The 13,749-nt window shown below is 41.4% G+C and overlaps 1 protein-coding gene across 9 annotated transcripts in view; it reads right to left on the bottom strand.

Annotated features, from left to right (window-relative positions):
- The window catches only part of IFT122 (intraflagellar transport 122), a 72,949-nt gene that overhangs the window by 42,071 nt on the left and 17,129 nt on the right, over window positions 1–13,749 (bottom strand). For 5 of the 9 annotated variants that reach the window (XM_003982509.5, XM_023250039.2, XM_023250040.2 and 2 more), the window contains 6 exons: window positions 11,885–11,951; window positions 10,793–10,939; window positions 9,548–9,724; window positions 7,522–7,597; window positions 1,089–1,280; window positions 794–932 (listed from right to left, as the gene is read on the bottom strand). In XM_003982509.5, coding sequence (XP_003982558.1) covers window positions 794–932; window positions 1,089–1,280; window positions 7,522–7,597; window positions 9,548–9,724; window positions 10,793–10,939; window positions 11,885–11,951 — 798 coding nt within the window. Of the gene's footprint in view, window positions 1–793; window positions 933–1,088; window positions 1,281–7,521; window positions 7,598–9,547; window positions 9,725–10,792; window positions 10,953–11,884; window positions 11,952–13,749 lie in introns of all 9 variants that reach the window. The other 4 variants (XM_045051982.1, XM_045051981.1, XM_003982510.5 and 1 more) reach the window with 2 other exon arrangements.

Raw genomic sequence — 13,749 nt, 5'->3', positions numbered from 1 at the left:
TAGGCTCTCACACTCTAACTGCAGACCAGGTGGACAAAGTGTCCCCAATAACGGAAACTGGGGAACTGCCCAAGTAGCTATACCCTCACCAGCACAGCTGGAATCTTCAAACAGAGGTGCTCCCAGATGGGAACCAAAGGATGCCACTGAATCTGTAAGACAACCCTCAGTGTGCATACCCACACATAGGCACCAGGCAGTGTGCTGTGGCCAAACATCTGTATATGAATACACCTGAAATAAGTGGATCCTTAGCCCATTTAATCAGCATGGCTACTGGGTGGATAGCGGAGGAGGCTGAGGTTCAGACTGACTGTGCTAGGCCTGGAACCCAGATCTTGTAAGCGTGTGATGACCCATTATCCCTGCTTACCTCTGGGGTAAGGACCCACCCGGAGGCAAGTGGAGATGAAGGTGAGAGAGAAGCATTCCAGTATATCCACACCAGAGAGGATACATATCCACAAAGACTGATGCAGCTCAGCCACCTTGGCTCTGATGTGTCATAAATTATCCTTCCCTTAGTCAAGAAGTCCACATCCCCCTTGGAATTGGCAGCAGCAAAATTATGTGAATCTGTGCCTTTTTTTTTTTTTTTTGAGAGAGAGGGTTTATTGCTTTCTTTAGATTCTCAAAGACATGTACATCCTCCCCTTACCCTCAGAAAAAAACAAAAGAAGAACCAGTAGTCCAATGTGTTTCCAAAAGACTGAGGAGGAACATTTCCTATCATTTTACTTGCTCTGTCAGCAGTCCTCTCAACCTATCCCTCTTCCCAAAGTCTGCCTTTTACCTTTCTGCTCAGTGATCAGGTGCTGCACGATGACATCAGTCATGCTATCCCTGTAGGCATACCGGTCCTTGTAGAGACCGTGGACAGTACTGAAAATAAGCTGGTAGAAGGAAATGGTGCCATCTTGGCAGCCTACCACCTGTAGGGAAAGAGAGTTGTCAATTCCCAGCTCTCTCTGGAGAAAGAGTCTGCCCTCCCATTTGCCAGGAGCAAATGTCAAGTATCTGACTGGCTAAACATGGCTGATGTCTGTGCCTAGTCAGGCAACAGCCCAACAGAATGGACTTCTTCTTACCACGTAGTTGGAGTCAGGTTTCACTTTACACGTCCACACCCAGGAGTTCTGCTCCCCAACAGTCCCAAGCCGTACTCCGTCCTTGGTGAAAAGGGATACTTGTTTGTCCGACCCTCCCAGCAAAATGTACTCCCCTTTAGTAAAGTAGCTGAGGCAGCAGGGGTCAAAGTTCAGTGACCGATCCTTCCCAATCTGAGGAAAGAGAACACACACCAAGGGAAAAACCATTCCTATATCCATACTATTCACAATACAATTAAGGGCTTTTCCTAATGACTTTAATGGGGGGAGTCAAGAAGACAAGGGCAAGCTGGCCAGAGTTAACTCCTGTGTGATTCCATCATGAACACAGGCCAGCCTCCTCTGAAGCACCCTACTTCTCCCCTCCACACAGCTGAATCCTCCAACTGCTTGAGTTGGCAGTTATCTCCCAGAGTCCCACTAGCTGCTCCAGGTGTGTGTCTTAGCTCCTCAGCCAATCTGGACCCTCCTCCCACTGGGACTTTCTCCCACAGGCCTCCTCCACACACAGCCTTTGCAAGGATTTCAATGGTTCCCCTCAGGTTGGTCCTTCCCCTTCCCCTTCCCCTTCCTTCCCCTTCCCCTTCCCCTTCCCCTTCCCAAGTATTTCATAAAGCTAAATTCATCTGGTTTAAAAAACTGTCCTCTATTCTGAAACTACACCCATCATACTTCTCTTTATAACAACCTTACTGAGGTATAACTCATATACCATACAATTCACCCACTTCAAGTGTATAATTGGGATGCCTGGGTGGCTCAGTTGGTTGAGCATTCGACTCTTGATTTTGGCTCAGGCTCCCTGTGTCAGTGCGAAGCCTGCTTGGGATTCTCTCTCTCCCTCTCTCTGCCCTTCCCCTGCTTGCTCACCTGTATGTGTGTGTGTGCACGCATATGGTGTGCACATGTGTGTGCATTCTCTCAAAGTAAATATACATAAAAAAAAGTGTGCAGTTAATTATGCAAACATCATCACTAATTCAGAACATTTCTATCACCCCAAAAAGAAACCACATACCTGGTAGCTGTCGATCTCAATTCTCTTTTCTTTCCCTCCTCTGTCAACCACTAATCTACTTTCTGTGTCTATAGTTCTGCCTACTTTGCAGATTTCACAAATCTCCAAATGGAATCTCACAATTTACGAATTGGATCACACAATTTGTGGCCTTTTGTGACCAACTCATCCATATTGTAGCGTGTATCAGTACTTCATTCTTTTTCTTTGCTGAATAATATTCCATTACATGGAATCCATTACATGAATATACCACATTTTATTATCTATTCATCAGTTAATGGCCATGTATAATTTTTGACTATTATGAATAATGGTGCTATGGATATTTGTGTACAAGTTTTTATGCAGACATGTTTTCATCTTTTATGGATACATATATCCAGGAGTGAAATTGCTGGATCAGCTGGTAACTTTATGTTTAACCTTCTGAGGAATTGCCGTATTTTTCAAAGTGACCGTAACATTTTATATTCATACCAGTAGTATGTAAGGGTTCCAATTTTTCCAGCCTAGTGGGTATAATTTTGATTTGCATTTCCCTGATGTCTAATGATGTTAAGGACCTTTTCATGTGCTTATTTGGCCACATGTATATCTTGTCTGGAGAAATCTCTATTCAAATCCTTTTTCCAGTTTTTAATTGGGTTGTCTTTTTATTATTGAGTTGTAAGAATTCTTTGTATATTCCAGATATATGTCCCTTATTAGATATATGATTTGTAAAAATTTTCTCCAATTCTATGAGTTGTCTTTCAGTTTTGGTACTGTCCCCTTAGCTTTTAGGATGAAGGTCAAGCTCCTGAGCTCAGCTCCCTTGGCCAAGATAAACATCTTATAGTTTGCCAAGCAGACCCTGCTCTTTCAGACCTTCATGTCCTCACAAGTGCTATTCTCCACCACCACCCCAGCCAGAACTATCCTCCCTCTCTCTCTCTCCACCAGGTGTCATCTCCTACAAAAAACATCCCCTATCTCTTCACCCTACCCAAGGGTGCTCCCTCCTTTGTGCTCCCGTGGCCCTGTGCTCACCTCCCCCACAGCACTGCTCTCAATGCTCTGTAGTTACAGGTTTAATTTGATGTCCTCTCTCCCCTTTTATAACCTGTTAAAACCCAAGCTCCTTATTGTCACTGGAGTTTTTTGCTGCCCTGAGGGTGCTTTTTGTAAATAAAAAGACTATGATTACCATTGTTAAACTAATAGTCAAAAAAAAAAAAAAAACCTCACAACAACAGTTTATTAAAGAAATAATCCTAAAAACCTGGTTCCTCATTAAGTTTTTAAGTTCAATTTACAAATATTTTCTATTTATAAGTCTAGCAAAAGTAAACAACTAATTGAAAAGGAGCCTCTGATTATCATTTACTGAATTAAATTTTGAACAGATTTTAAAATCCCTTAGTTTAAGGGATTTTAGTTGATTCCCTTAAACTAATTTAAATTGCAATAATTTTGGGGCACCTGGGTGGCTTAGTTGGTTAAGGATCTGACTTTGGCTCAGGTCATGATCTCATGGTTTGTGGGTTTGAGCCCCACGTCGGGGTCTCGGCTGAGAGCTCAGAGCCTGGAGCCTGCTTCAGATTCTGTGTCTCCCTCTCTCTCTGCCCCTTCCCCACTCACTCTGTCTCTGTCTCTCAAAAATGAATAAATGTTAAAAAATTGTTTTTAATTAATAAATTGTAATTATTAATTTTATATATTCAATTTTCCTTTATAAAAATTTCAAATGCCTAACACCAAAATTCCCCTAGCACTTATATAATGATAGTAAATCCCCTAGCACTTATAGTAATGATAGTAAATGATAGTAAGAAAACTAAAAAAATCTTATGAGTCATGACATAGAAGGTTTGCAGCTTCTGGTAATGGCTCACTAGTTCCCACTAGGCCAACTCTCCTGCAGGTAACAACTATAAATGCTGAACCAACTATAAATTACAACCACCTGAAGGCACTACAGAGCAACCAGAAGCAGACAAAAACTGAAGACACATGAGCATTTGGAAGAAAGGACTGGCCCTAGGTGAGTTTCTAATTTTTTTTAGGCTTTTTGCCTGAGGGCAGGCCCTATCAGCACCCTGTTGGATGAGCACAGAATTTCAAGCCATGACAGCTTAAAAATGAGGTGGGAAATCCCAGAAAAGAGACATGCAGAGGGAGAGCCAAAATTCTGCACATACACTCTGTTGAATATCTGGAGTTCCCTGAACTACACACATGTGGGGCAGATGCCAAGCAGCCCAGCAAGGCTAAAGAGCTGAATAGAGACTTCAGCTGCTGCTCACACTAGAAAGATGGAGTTTGAATGTTGAGTCCAGCAAAGTTAACTACCTGTTTTAAAAAAGCTCAACTACAGCGTGTTCTCTCAAAACAAATAAACTTAAAAAAAAAAAAAAAAAAAAAAACAACTACAAAATAATCCTCAGAGGAACATGACAGAAATTAATCCCTATGATGTACCTATGATGTATTATTTACAATGTCCAGAATATAACCCAAAATTCCAAAAAGCAGAAAAATATGAACCATATTCAAGAGAAAAGACAATGAGTAGATACTGACCCCAAGATAATTCAGATACAAATTAGCACATGAAAATGTTAAAATAGCTATTATACTATGGCCAAAGATATAAAGGCAAATATACCTACATCTATAATGAATGAATAATAAAAAAGAATCAAATGGAAATCTAGAACTGAAAAATGAAATAACTGAAACAAAAATTCACTGGATGGGCTTAACAGAAATATTACAGATGACAGAAGAGTCAATGAAGTTGAAAACTGAGAAACAGATGGGGGGGGGGAGATTTAAAAAATGAAAAGGGCCTCAATGACCTGGAGAACAGTATCAAAAGGTCTAATGTGTAATTGGAGACCCAGAAGGAAAGGAGAGAATGAAGAAGAAAAATTATTTGAAGAAATAACAAAGAATTATTCCACATTTGCTGAAAGAATAAAGACATAAATATATAGATTCAGGAAGATCAGTAATAATCCCCCACCCCACCCCAAGACAGAAAATATAATGAATCTCTTTAACATTCCAATATTACTTAGGTACTTACTAAAAATTTCTTACATCTTTCAATTTAAAATCAGACGTATAAATTGATTACTCAATTACAACTTCTAAATGGTCATCACAAGACAGATATGATAGATATTCTAGTATGGATTCTAGCATCAGTCTGCCTGGGTTGCAAACCACACTTGGGCACTAACTATACTGTATGACTTTGGGCAGTCATTGAACCTCTCTGTGCCTCAACTTTCTTACATGTAAAGTGGTGGTAACAGTACATACCTCACAGAGTTGTTACAAAGATTAAAAGAGTTAACCTTATAAAGAGTTTATACAATGCCTGAAACTCAATAAATGTTAGCTATTATTATCACTAACCCAGATACCCTTAAACATTATAAACACTTAAAAAGCTAAAAATACACAAATTGTATATACCTAAGACCAACACAAAAGTATAGGTTTGATTTACTTCATCATCCTATATTTAATTCTAAATATTCCCAGATTTAAAAGACAACCACTAAGGAAACAATTTTACTGTCCCAAACCAAGTGGGTTATCTCAGCAGAGTTAGGTTGCTTATCATTCAAAAACTCTGGGCCACAACATGAGCTCTAGTGCTACATGCATGCAAGATATTTCCCATGGCCCTGACCACCAGGTCAAGTTCTTTTTTATTGTCACTGTAGCAACAAGACTCCATTCTCTCTCTGTGTAGTGTGGTTATTTGTTCCCAAGAACTTCCAATACCTATGCCCAGTGCCTGGTACACAATAGATGTACCAATAAATATGTGTTGAATGATGATATACACACATCAAGTGGATGAACAGATAGTCCAGGGCTAGATACAAGATAATTAAAGTGAGGGTTTGGGGAAATCAGCCATGGGAAACTCAGAAGACACTTCACTATTTTTATCTTGTCTTTACTCAACTATGAAAAAAAAAAAAAAAGACAAATGATGAGATAGAAAAGAAATGGCCCCCAAACTAGGCTACATAACTGAAACCCCTCTTAAGGACTAAGAATATTACTAAACAAAGGCTCCGTTGAACAGGCTGTATTTCTTACCTGTTAGGCTGTGGTACCTAAGCCATCCCCACCACCTTCAGTCTAATCCTTGGTGTCTCCTGACTATAACAGGTTTTCCTACCACCAGGTTCTATTTTAATGTACCCTCCACAGAAACAAGGAATTCTGAAACAGAAAGCTGACCAAGTCCCTCCCTACCTAAATCAATGACTCCTAAATACTTATAGTATATGAAGTTCAAACTCCTAATTAGTTCACACTACTCAGGTCCTTTAGAATCATGTCCCCATCTTCCTTTCTAGTTCCATCTTTTGTCCACAATTCTTGGGATCCAGTCACTCTGAACAATACACTGTTCCCTGAGTTGACATATACCTTCATTCCTCCCTACCTTTGTAGATACTATTTCCACTGCCTGAAACACTATTCCCAATGTCCTCTGCCTAGCAAACTCTTGTTTATCTTGCTCAAAATCTCTCATTTCCACCAAGCAGTGGTGTTATCCCCTTTTGTGTCCCTATGGCAGTCTATCTGTACATCTCTTTAAGATACCATGTATCAGGGTGCCTGGGTGGCTCAGTAGGTTAAGCATCCAACTTCGGCTCAGGTCATGATCTTGTGGTTCATGAGTTCAAGCCCTGTGTCAGTCTCTGTGCTGACAGATTAGAGCCTGAATCCTGCTTCAGATTCTGTGTCTCCCTCTCTCTCTGCCCTTCCCTCACTCACACACTCTCTCTCTCTCAAAAATAAATACTAAAAAATTAAAAAAAAAAAGATGCCATGTATCATGCTGCACTGGGACTGCTGGCCATCAACTGTGTCCCTATCAGCCTGTGAGCTCTCAGAACAGGGGAATTAATTTACACAGTTATATGTCAGTAGCTCCTAGCACAGGTGAAGGTCTGACCTAAGTGGGTGCTCATTAATGTTTACAGAATGAATAAAGCAAATAAAGGAAGGTAGAGTCATAACTAAGACCAAGGCTTTAGAGTCAGAACAAGCTAGGTTTCAATCTCAGATGCTACCCATTTACTAGCAGTGTGGGACCTTGGGTATAATCTTTATTTCATGCTCTGAGTCTTGTCTACTCGTTTCTAAGAAGTTAATAACCAGCGTACCTACTTTGCAGGGGTTTGTAAGAATTAAATGAGATAAAGTATGCAAAACCTGGGCATAGTACCTGGTATCAAAGTAAATGTTCAATAAACAGGAGCCAACAAGAATAATAATGTATAATTACCAAAAATATAACCTCTAAAAGTGAACAGATTATAACAAGCATGACTGCAATTGTATCTCCCACTGGGTTTGTACAGAACTACATACCTGTTTTCCACTCAGTTGGTAAAAGGATAGTTTCTGTCCCCAGTCAGCTACAGCCAGGATGTCATTATGTTCCTCTCTAATCAACAGAAGACAAAAGAGGTTATGTGGGGCCATGGCCTGAGAACTATAGCCCTAGGGGTTTAACAAACAACAGGAAAAAGAAACCCCTGGCCAGACTGTCAGATTACCAAATGTTATATAGCAATACTGAGGCCAAAAGTTGTAACATGGGCCAACCCATCAATCAGTCCAGTGGGATGAGGCAAGGTGATCCTTCTGGGATCTGTTATTTCATTGAATGCCCTACCATAGGCTGTGGTGTTGGGCCTCTGCCAGGATGAAGAAGCTAAACCCCTCATTTCAAAGCTTCCTGAGAGCAGTGCTAAGAAAGCACAAGGTTGTAGAGCCAAGAGTGCCTTTTATTTATGTACTATAAAATGTGGGGATATGATGGAGAAGCAAATCTATTGCAATGAAAGGGCAATGGGTTGTCTGATGTTTTAATGGACAGAGAGGAAGTTTGCTTGCGCTTCCTGAAGAGGGAAAATCAACACCTAAAGATCAGTTCTCTCACAGTTAGGGTCCTCAAACAGGTGAAATGGTTTCTGACTAGATGAATAAAATATAGTGTGCTCTCTGAAGACCAGCAATTGCCTTTGAAACTGACCACCTATCAGAATCAGTGCCTTGGGACTAGGGCCGTAGGACCAGCACACCGGAGAAACCTCTTCAGCTGAGGCTGGGGATCAAGCTACTTGGGAATCTAGTTCAAGAGACAGACATTCTCAGCCCTTGAGACCTGGTCTTACTCAACCTAATGTTGCCTCCTCTTTGTTTATTAATTTTCAAGCCCAGGGCCTGAGGTCATCTGGTAGCACCATTAGATATGCAGGCAAGGCAGGGTGCAGCCTCACCAGCAAAACATAGCCAAGGGTGGCAAAATGGCAAATATAGGCACTAATTCACAACTAAGGGAAAAAAGATGAAGATGGAGAGGGATGTTAACAGGAAGGGACCTGCAGGTGAACTCTGTAGGATTCATATGAGGTCCAAACACAGTCCAGGAACCCAGCCCATGGTGAACCTTCTTATGGAGGTCACATGTATCAACTGGATTGGTAGTTTTCAACCTCCTTTTTCCCTTTTCTTTTTTATTCCTGGAAGTGGGACAAAATCTCATGTCAAGCAATAAAAGGGGCCGATCTGACTGAAGCAAAAATAGGGACCTGAAGCCCACCCTTTGCTCCTTTCCTTGTCCCTCATCTCCCACCTCCTTCTTCCAAAGAACCCCAGATATCAAAGAGCACAGTTTGCAAAGTCCCAAGCTAGATCACTTTTGCCCAATCAGAATATCCTGGCTACCCCAGGTTTCCCCATTCCAGTATGCCAATGTTTTCCTTATAGGTAAACTCGATCAAAAAGAAGAAAGAATGCCTAGACAGCCAGGATTTGGGTGTGAGGATTGTGGGTAAGGCAAGGGCTTCCTCTCCGATACATGTCCTGTCAAATGCAAGGTAAGGTACACTATGGGAACAGGCTAAGAAAGGTGTCTAGTAATAGAGGAAATGTTAAATGAATTATGATGCATCCACACAGAGTATCCTATGCAGGTATTAAAAATCCTCTTTTTAAAAGGACCATTAATGTTACCAGAAAGAGACTGCTTTATGATGGCTAAGTGGAAAAAAAGAGTCAGATATGATTTATTTAATCATATGAACACACTGAAAGACTGAGGGGGAAATACACTGAAATGCTAATAATGATTCCCTCAGTGGATAGGGTTTTACAAAAAAGTTGAACTTTCTCCTTTAGGTTTTCAGTATTTCCTAAGTTTCCCAAAGAATCATTTTATAACATAAATTATAAGGGTGGGCTCTCCCCCTTGCTGGGGGAGCTTTCACCAACAATTCCCCCAAACCTCTTAGAAAGGGACTTCAGAGCAGTGTCTGCCTGGCAGGTCTATGCTGGGGCCTCGACCCTTCCAAGGGGGGAGGGGGGCTCTTGCTCCTCAGGACACACTCACAAGTTGTCGTCCCTGAGACTGTCGTCCTCTTCCTCTGGTTCTTCCTCCTCTGCCTCACTACCCTGACTACTGTACACTGCTGACTTCAGAGTGGAAGGGATTTCCTGAAAATATCTGTCGACCATGACTTCCTGGTCATCCTCGTTTTCTCTGTTCATCCAGAAACTCTCCCATCGGCTGTAGATAGTAAGTGGTTGTTCACAATCATGTTGCCTAGAACTGCACTAAAGCTATAATTTCAAAACCTGTCAAGAAGCCCCTGAACCCTGCCCGGAAGAGGACAGCAACCAGGTATACTGGGCATCCTGCTTCTCATGAATTAAAAATGGTACCGTGCAGCCACAAAGTCATCTGTGGCCACAAAATCAAACAGCAGGAACTCTGGGGTAGGCTAATGGCCTTTGAAGGCATTAGATATGCATGGTACAGCCCTGGGCTGGACACAATTATTCAGGAAGAAGCATAATAATCTGGTGTAAGAAAGGCAATGGAATCAAACAACCTTGTAAATCAAGTAGGTACCACCTGTAAAATGACATTGGGCTGGTAAACAATTAAGTCCTTTACTTCAAAGGACTTTGTGGGGGATACCAGGAATTTAATAATATTAGAGGATTATACAAATAGCACCTAAAGTTATTAGTCTACCCTTAAAGTCACATGGGCAGAAGAGGGAAAGTGTGTGTAAGGTTTGAGAAGGTAGATGCCAATTGTTTGTGGAACTATAGGCTTTGAGGACATTTCTAGACTTAATTTTTACTTTTTTGGCAAGGGCAGCAAAAAAGGCTCATGAAACAGCTATTTATTATTGGGTGGGCACATGTTCTGCCCAGAATTGAAGGGAAGAAATGAAAAAGGGAAAAGACCCAAATAAAGCCACAGCAAACAGGTGAGCTATTAATTCATAAAGAAATGGGCTTTCTGTAGCATATGCACACACAAACACACATACATACACACACACACACACACACACACACACACACACACAAGTGCGCGCACACGCATGCTTTGGGCTGGCCTAGATAGTTCATCTGCTTAGCTAAAATCTCTGGGATTCATTCCAAAACTCAAGATGGGCTCTTAAAAAATTCCATTCAAATGGAATGGGTTCCAGAACAGATCAGTCCAATGGAGTGAGAAGCTTTTGAATGGAGGGACACCTTAGGAAGAGAATTCAGCCTGCTGAGAAAGCTCTTTTTCTTAATAGTATTTGTCCTAGAAGGAGGACAGCTATAAGATTACCTTGAAGGGTTCCAGCAGATGGACCATATGGGGGAGAGGGAGCCCCCTGGCCGCTCAATCTTCACTTTTTCCTCACCATTTTTGTTCCGTATGCTGATGATCCCATTGAACATTCCTAGAGCCAGGTACTGACCATCATTTGTCCAGCTGTTCATACAACCAATGAAAGGGCATGGGAAGAGGGAAAGGAACACACAGAAGGTAAAGCCAGTGAGGAGGATGCCCTGGTCAAAATATAGTCTAATGAGGCAGCAACAGAAGGGCTCATCCTGGTCCTGATATAAAAATCAGAGGACCAAACATCAAGCCCCATTTATTTTTAAAATCAACAGTGAGATGTGAAGGCAGTATCACCCTTTCCTGAGCTCCCATGGTTTTCTGTACATACCTCCATGAAAGCCCTTAGCTTGTGCTTGCAACACTGAGCCAGCCTCTATTCTCCACTCACCATTTCAACCTCCTCCTACTATAAGATCACCTAAGAACAGAATCTGTGTCTTGGTGTATACCTAGCTTCTCAAATAAGTAGGTGCTTAACAGATATTGAATGAAAGTATGGCTACACTCAGAATCTGCACAGCCAGAATAGCTCCTATTTATAGAGTCTTTAATGCATCAGGTACTGTGTTGTTTTATACTCAGTTTGTGCACATTTCACAACAGCCCTATTGAGTATTTTTATCTCTATTTGTAAAATGAGGAACCTCCTAGGGTCACAGAGCCTATCAGTGACTAAATCTGGATTTAAATCCAGGTCTAGTATCAAAGCCTATGCTTTCTCTTAGCACACATGCTGCCTGGACAAGGACAGCCTCGCACCTCCAGAAAACCTCCACTAAGTATAGCTTTCTAGCTGAGGAAACTTATTACTAGATAATTACAGGAAGGCAACTTGTAGTTCTCTTTTGCTTGATGATCAAAGGCACAGGTCCTTCCCATCAAGGAGACAGTAAAAGAAAAGAGAAAACATAGGGGCCCAAACCAACTAGGTCACGCAAGAACTTTTCCACTGTGTGACCTAACCAGATTCTAAGAGTCTGTTTAGAAGAGGAGGGAATATAAAGCCTACCTTCAGAGCTGCCTTTAACTCACCTGCAGCAGGTGATCTTGCTACTGGATTTATGTTTGGAGACAGACTTCTGTTCAGGAGACCACAAGCCTTCAACACAAAATATATAAAGGAAGATAAGATTAGATGGAATATTACTCAGCAATAAAAAGAAACAAACCATTGATACACCTCCAGGGCTTCATGCTGTATGAAAAAGCCAATCTTAAAAAGTCATGTACTATATGCTTTCATTTTATAACATTCTCAACATGGCAAAATTCTATAGATATGGAGAACAGCGTAATGGTTACCAGATGCCAGGGATTAGGGATAATAGGAGGGGGATGGAGATAAAGGAATGTCTTTGTGGCAATGGTAATCTACACACGTGATGAAATGACAGAACTATATACACATGTTGTGCCAGGCCTCATTTCCTGGTAGAACTCTACTATCTTTGCAACTGACAGCAAATCTATAATTATTTCAAAAGAAAAAGAAAAAACAGCAAGGTAGATTCGTGAATTTCTAGACTGGTGAATTTCAGAGGTTTAACTCAAAGAAATGGCAACATCACAGTTCATAACTATTACATTACAACCAGGGTACAATCAGCATCCAAAGTAATGAACGATGCTTCCTGAAAATCAGTTTCCTCTCTCAGGACTCACCAACAGCACATGACCCTGTCTAGACTGTGCCTTGTCCAAGGCACACTGGCCACTTTTGGTTTACTGCTAGTGGCTCAGTGCCCTACAACAGGCCACTTTTGGTTTACTGCTAGTGGCTCAGTGCCCTACAACAGGCGTACATCTAGGCAACATGAACAAGTTCTACTCTTTGCCTGAGCCATGAAGTATGATCAAGAAAATAAATCCAGGGCAATAATATACTTACATAGCAAGGTGCAACATCAAACAAGCTATTTGTTTCTCCCTCTCCCTGGTCCAGAATGCCTCCCGCAAATGTTCAACTTTTATACATCTTGTCTATGCTCCACTGAGCCTGCCTGGAGCCTCCAGCAAAGGAAACCTCTCCCTCCTGGGCCTCCCTCAGCACTATTTACCAGATCATGCCTTAGATATAATTGCATGGCCGAGGTCCAAGCCCTGGTTCCACCACTTATCAGCTGGGCAACCTCAAGTGAGTCACCAAACCACTCTAAGCCCCAGTTCTTTTTCATCAGTGGTGTGGGAATGAGAATATCTGACCTTAGGGGTGGTCATACAGCTCAAATAGGAATTCATTTTAACTCTCAGCACAGTGCCTAGCACATCACAAGCATTCAACAAATATTTTATTATTATTATTATTAATTATTATTATTACTTGATATTCTATTTTTACAAATTCTACCTCTCCACCTGCCCCAAACCACAAGCTCTTTGAGGGCAGGGATTCTATGTTGTCTTTTTAATCACAAAAGTAAGCACAAAGGGGCATCTGGGTGGCTCAGTTGGTTAAGCATCCAACTCTTGATTTCACCCAAGTGACGATCTCATGATTCATGGGATCAAGTCCTGTGTCGGGATTCTCTCTCTCTCTCTCTCTGTCCTTCCCATGTTCACATATACACCTGTATATGCTCTCTCTCCTTCCAAATAAATAAATAAACAACAAAAAAAGTAAGCACACAGACCAGTGCCTCACATAGGGGTTAACATTTTTAACGAATGACAGTCCCTTTCCCTTTTATACAATGTGCTTTCAATTATATTCTCTCTTGAACCTCAGAACTCTGTCACTCTGGCAGTGAGGTAGACAGGTAGGATAAGGACCGTGAAACACTGAGAGGGATTACATGGTCTCTCACTCCTCAATAATGGCTGTTCTGTTGTACCCACTGTCAGCAAGGAAGACAGAACTGATGAGCTGAAAGCAAAATTGGTCTTGACAGAGATAACCT

This window comes from Felis catus, chromosome A2 (assembly GCF_018350175.1).
Source record: "Felis catus isolate Fca126 chromosome A2, F.catus_Fca126_mat1.0, whole genome shotgun sequence".
NCBI classification, from domain to species: Eukaryota; Metazoa; Chordata; class Mammalia; order Carnivora; family Felidae; genus Felis; species Felis catus.
This window is presented reverse-complemented; position numbering and strand designations above follow the sequence as displayed.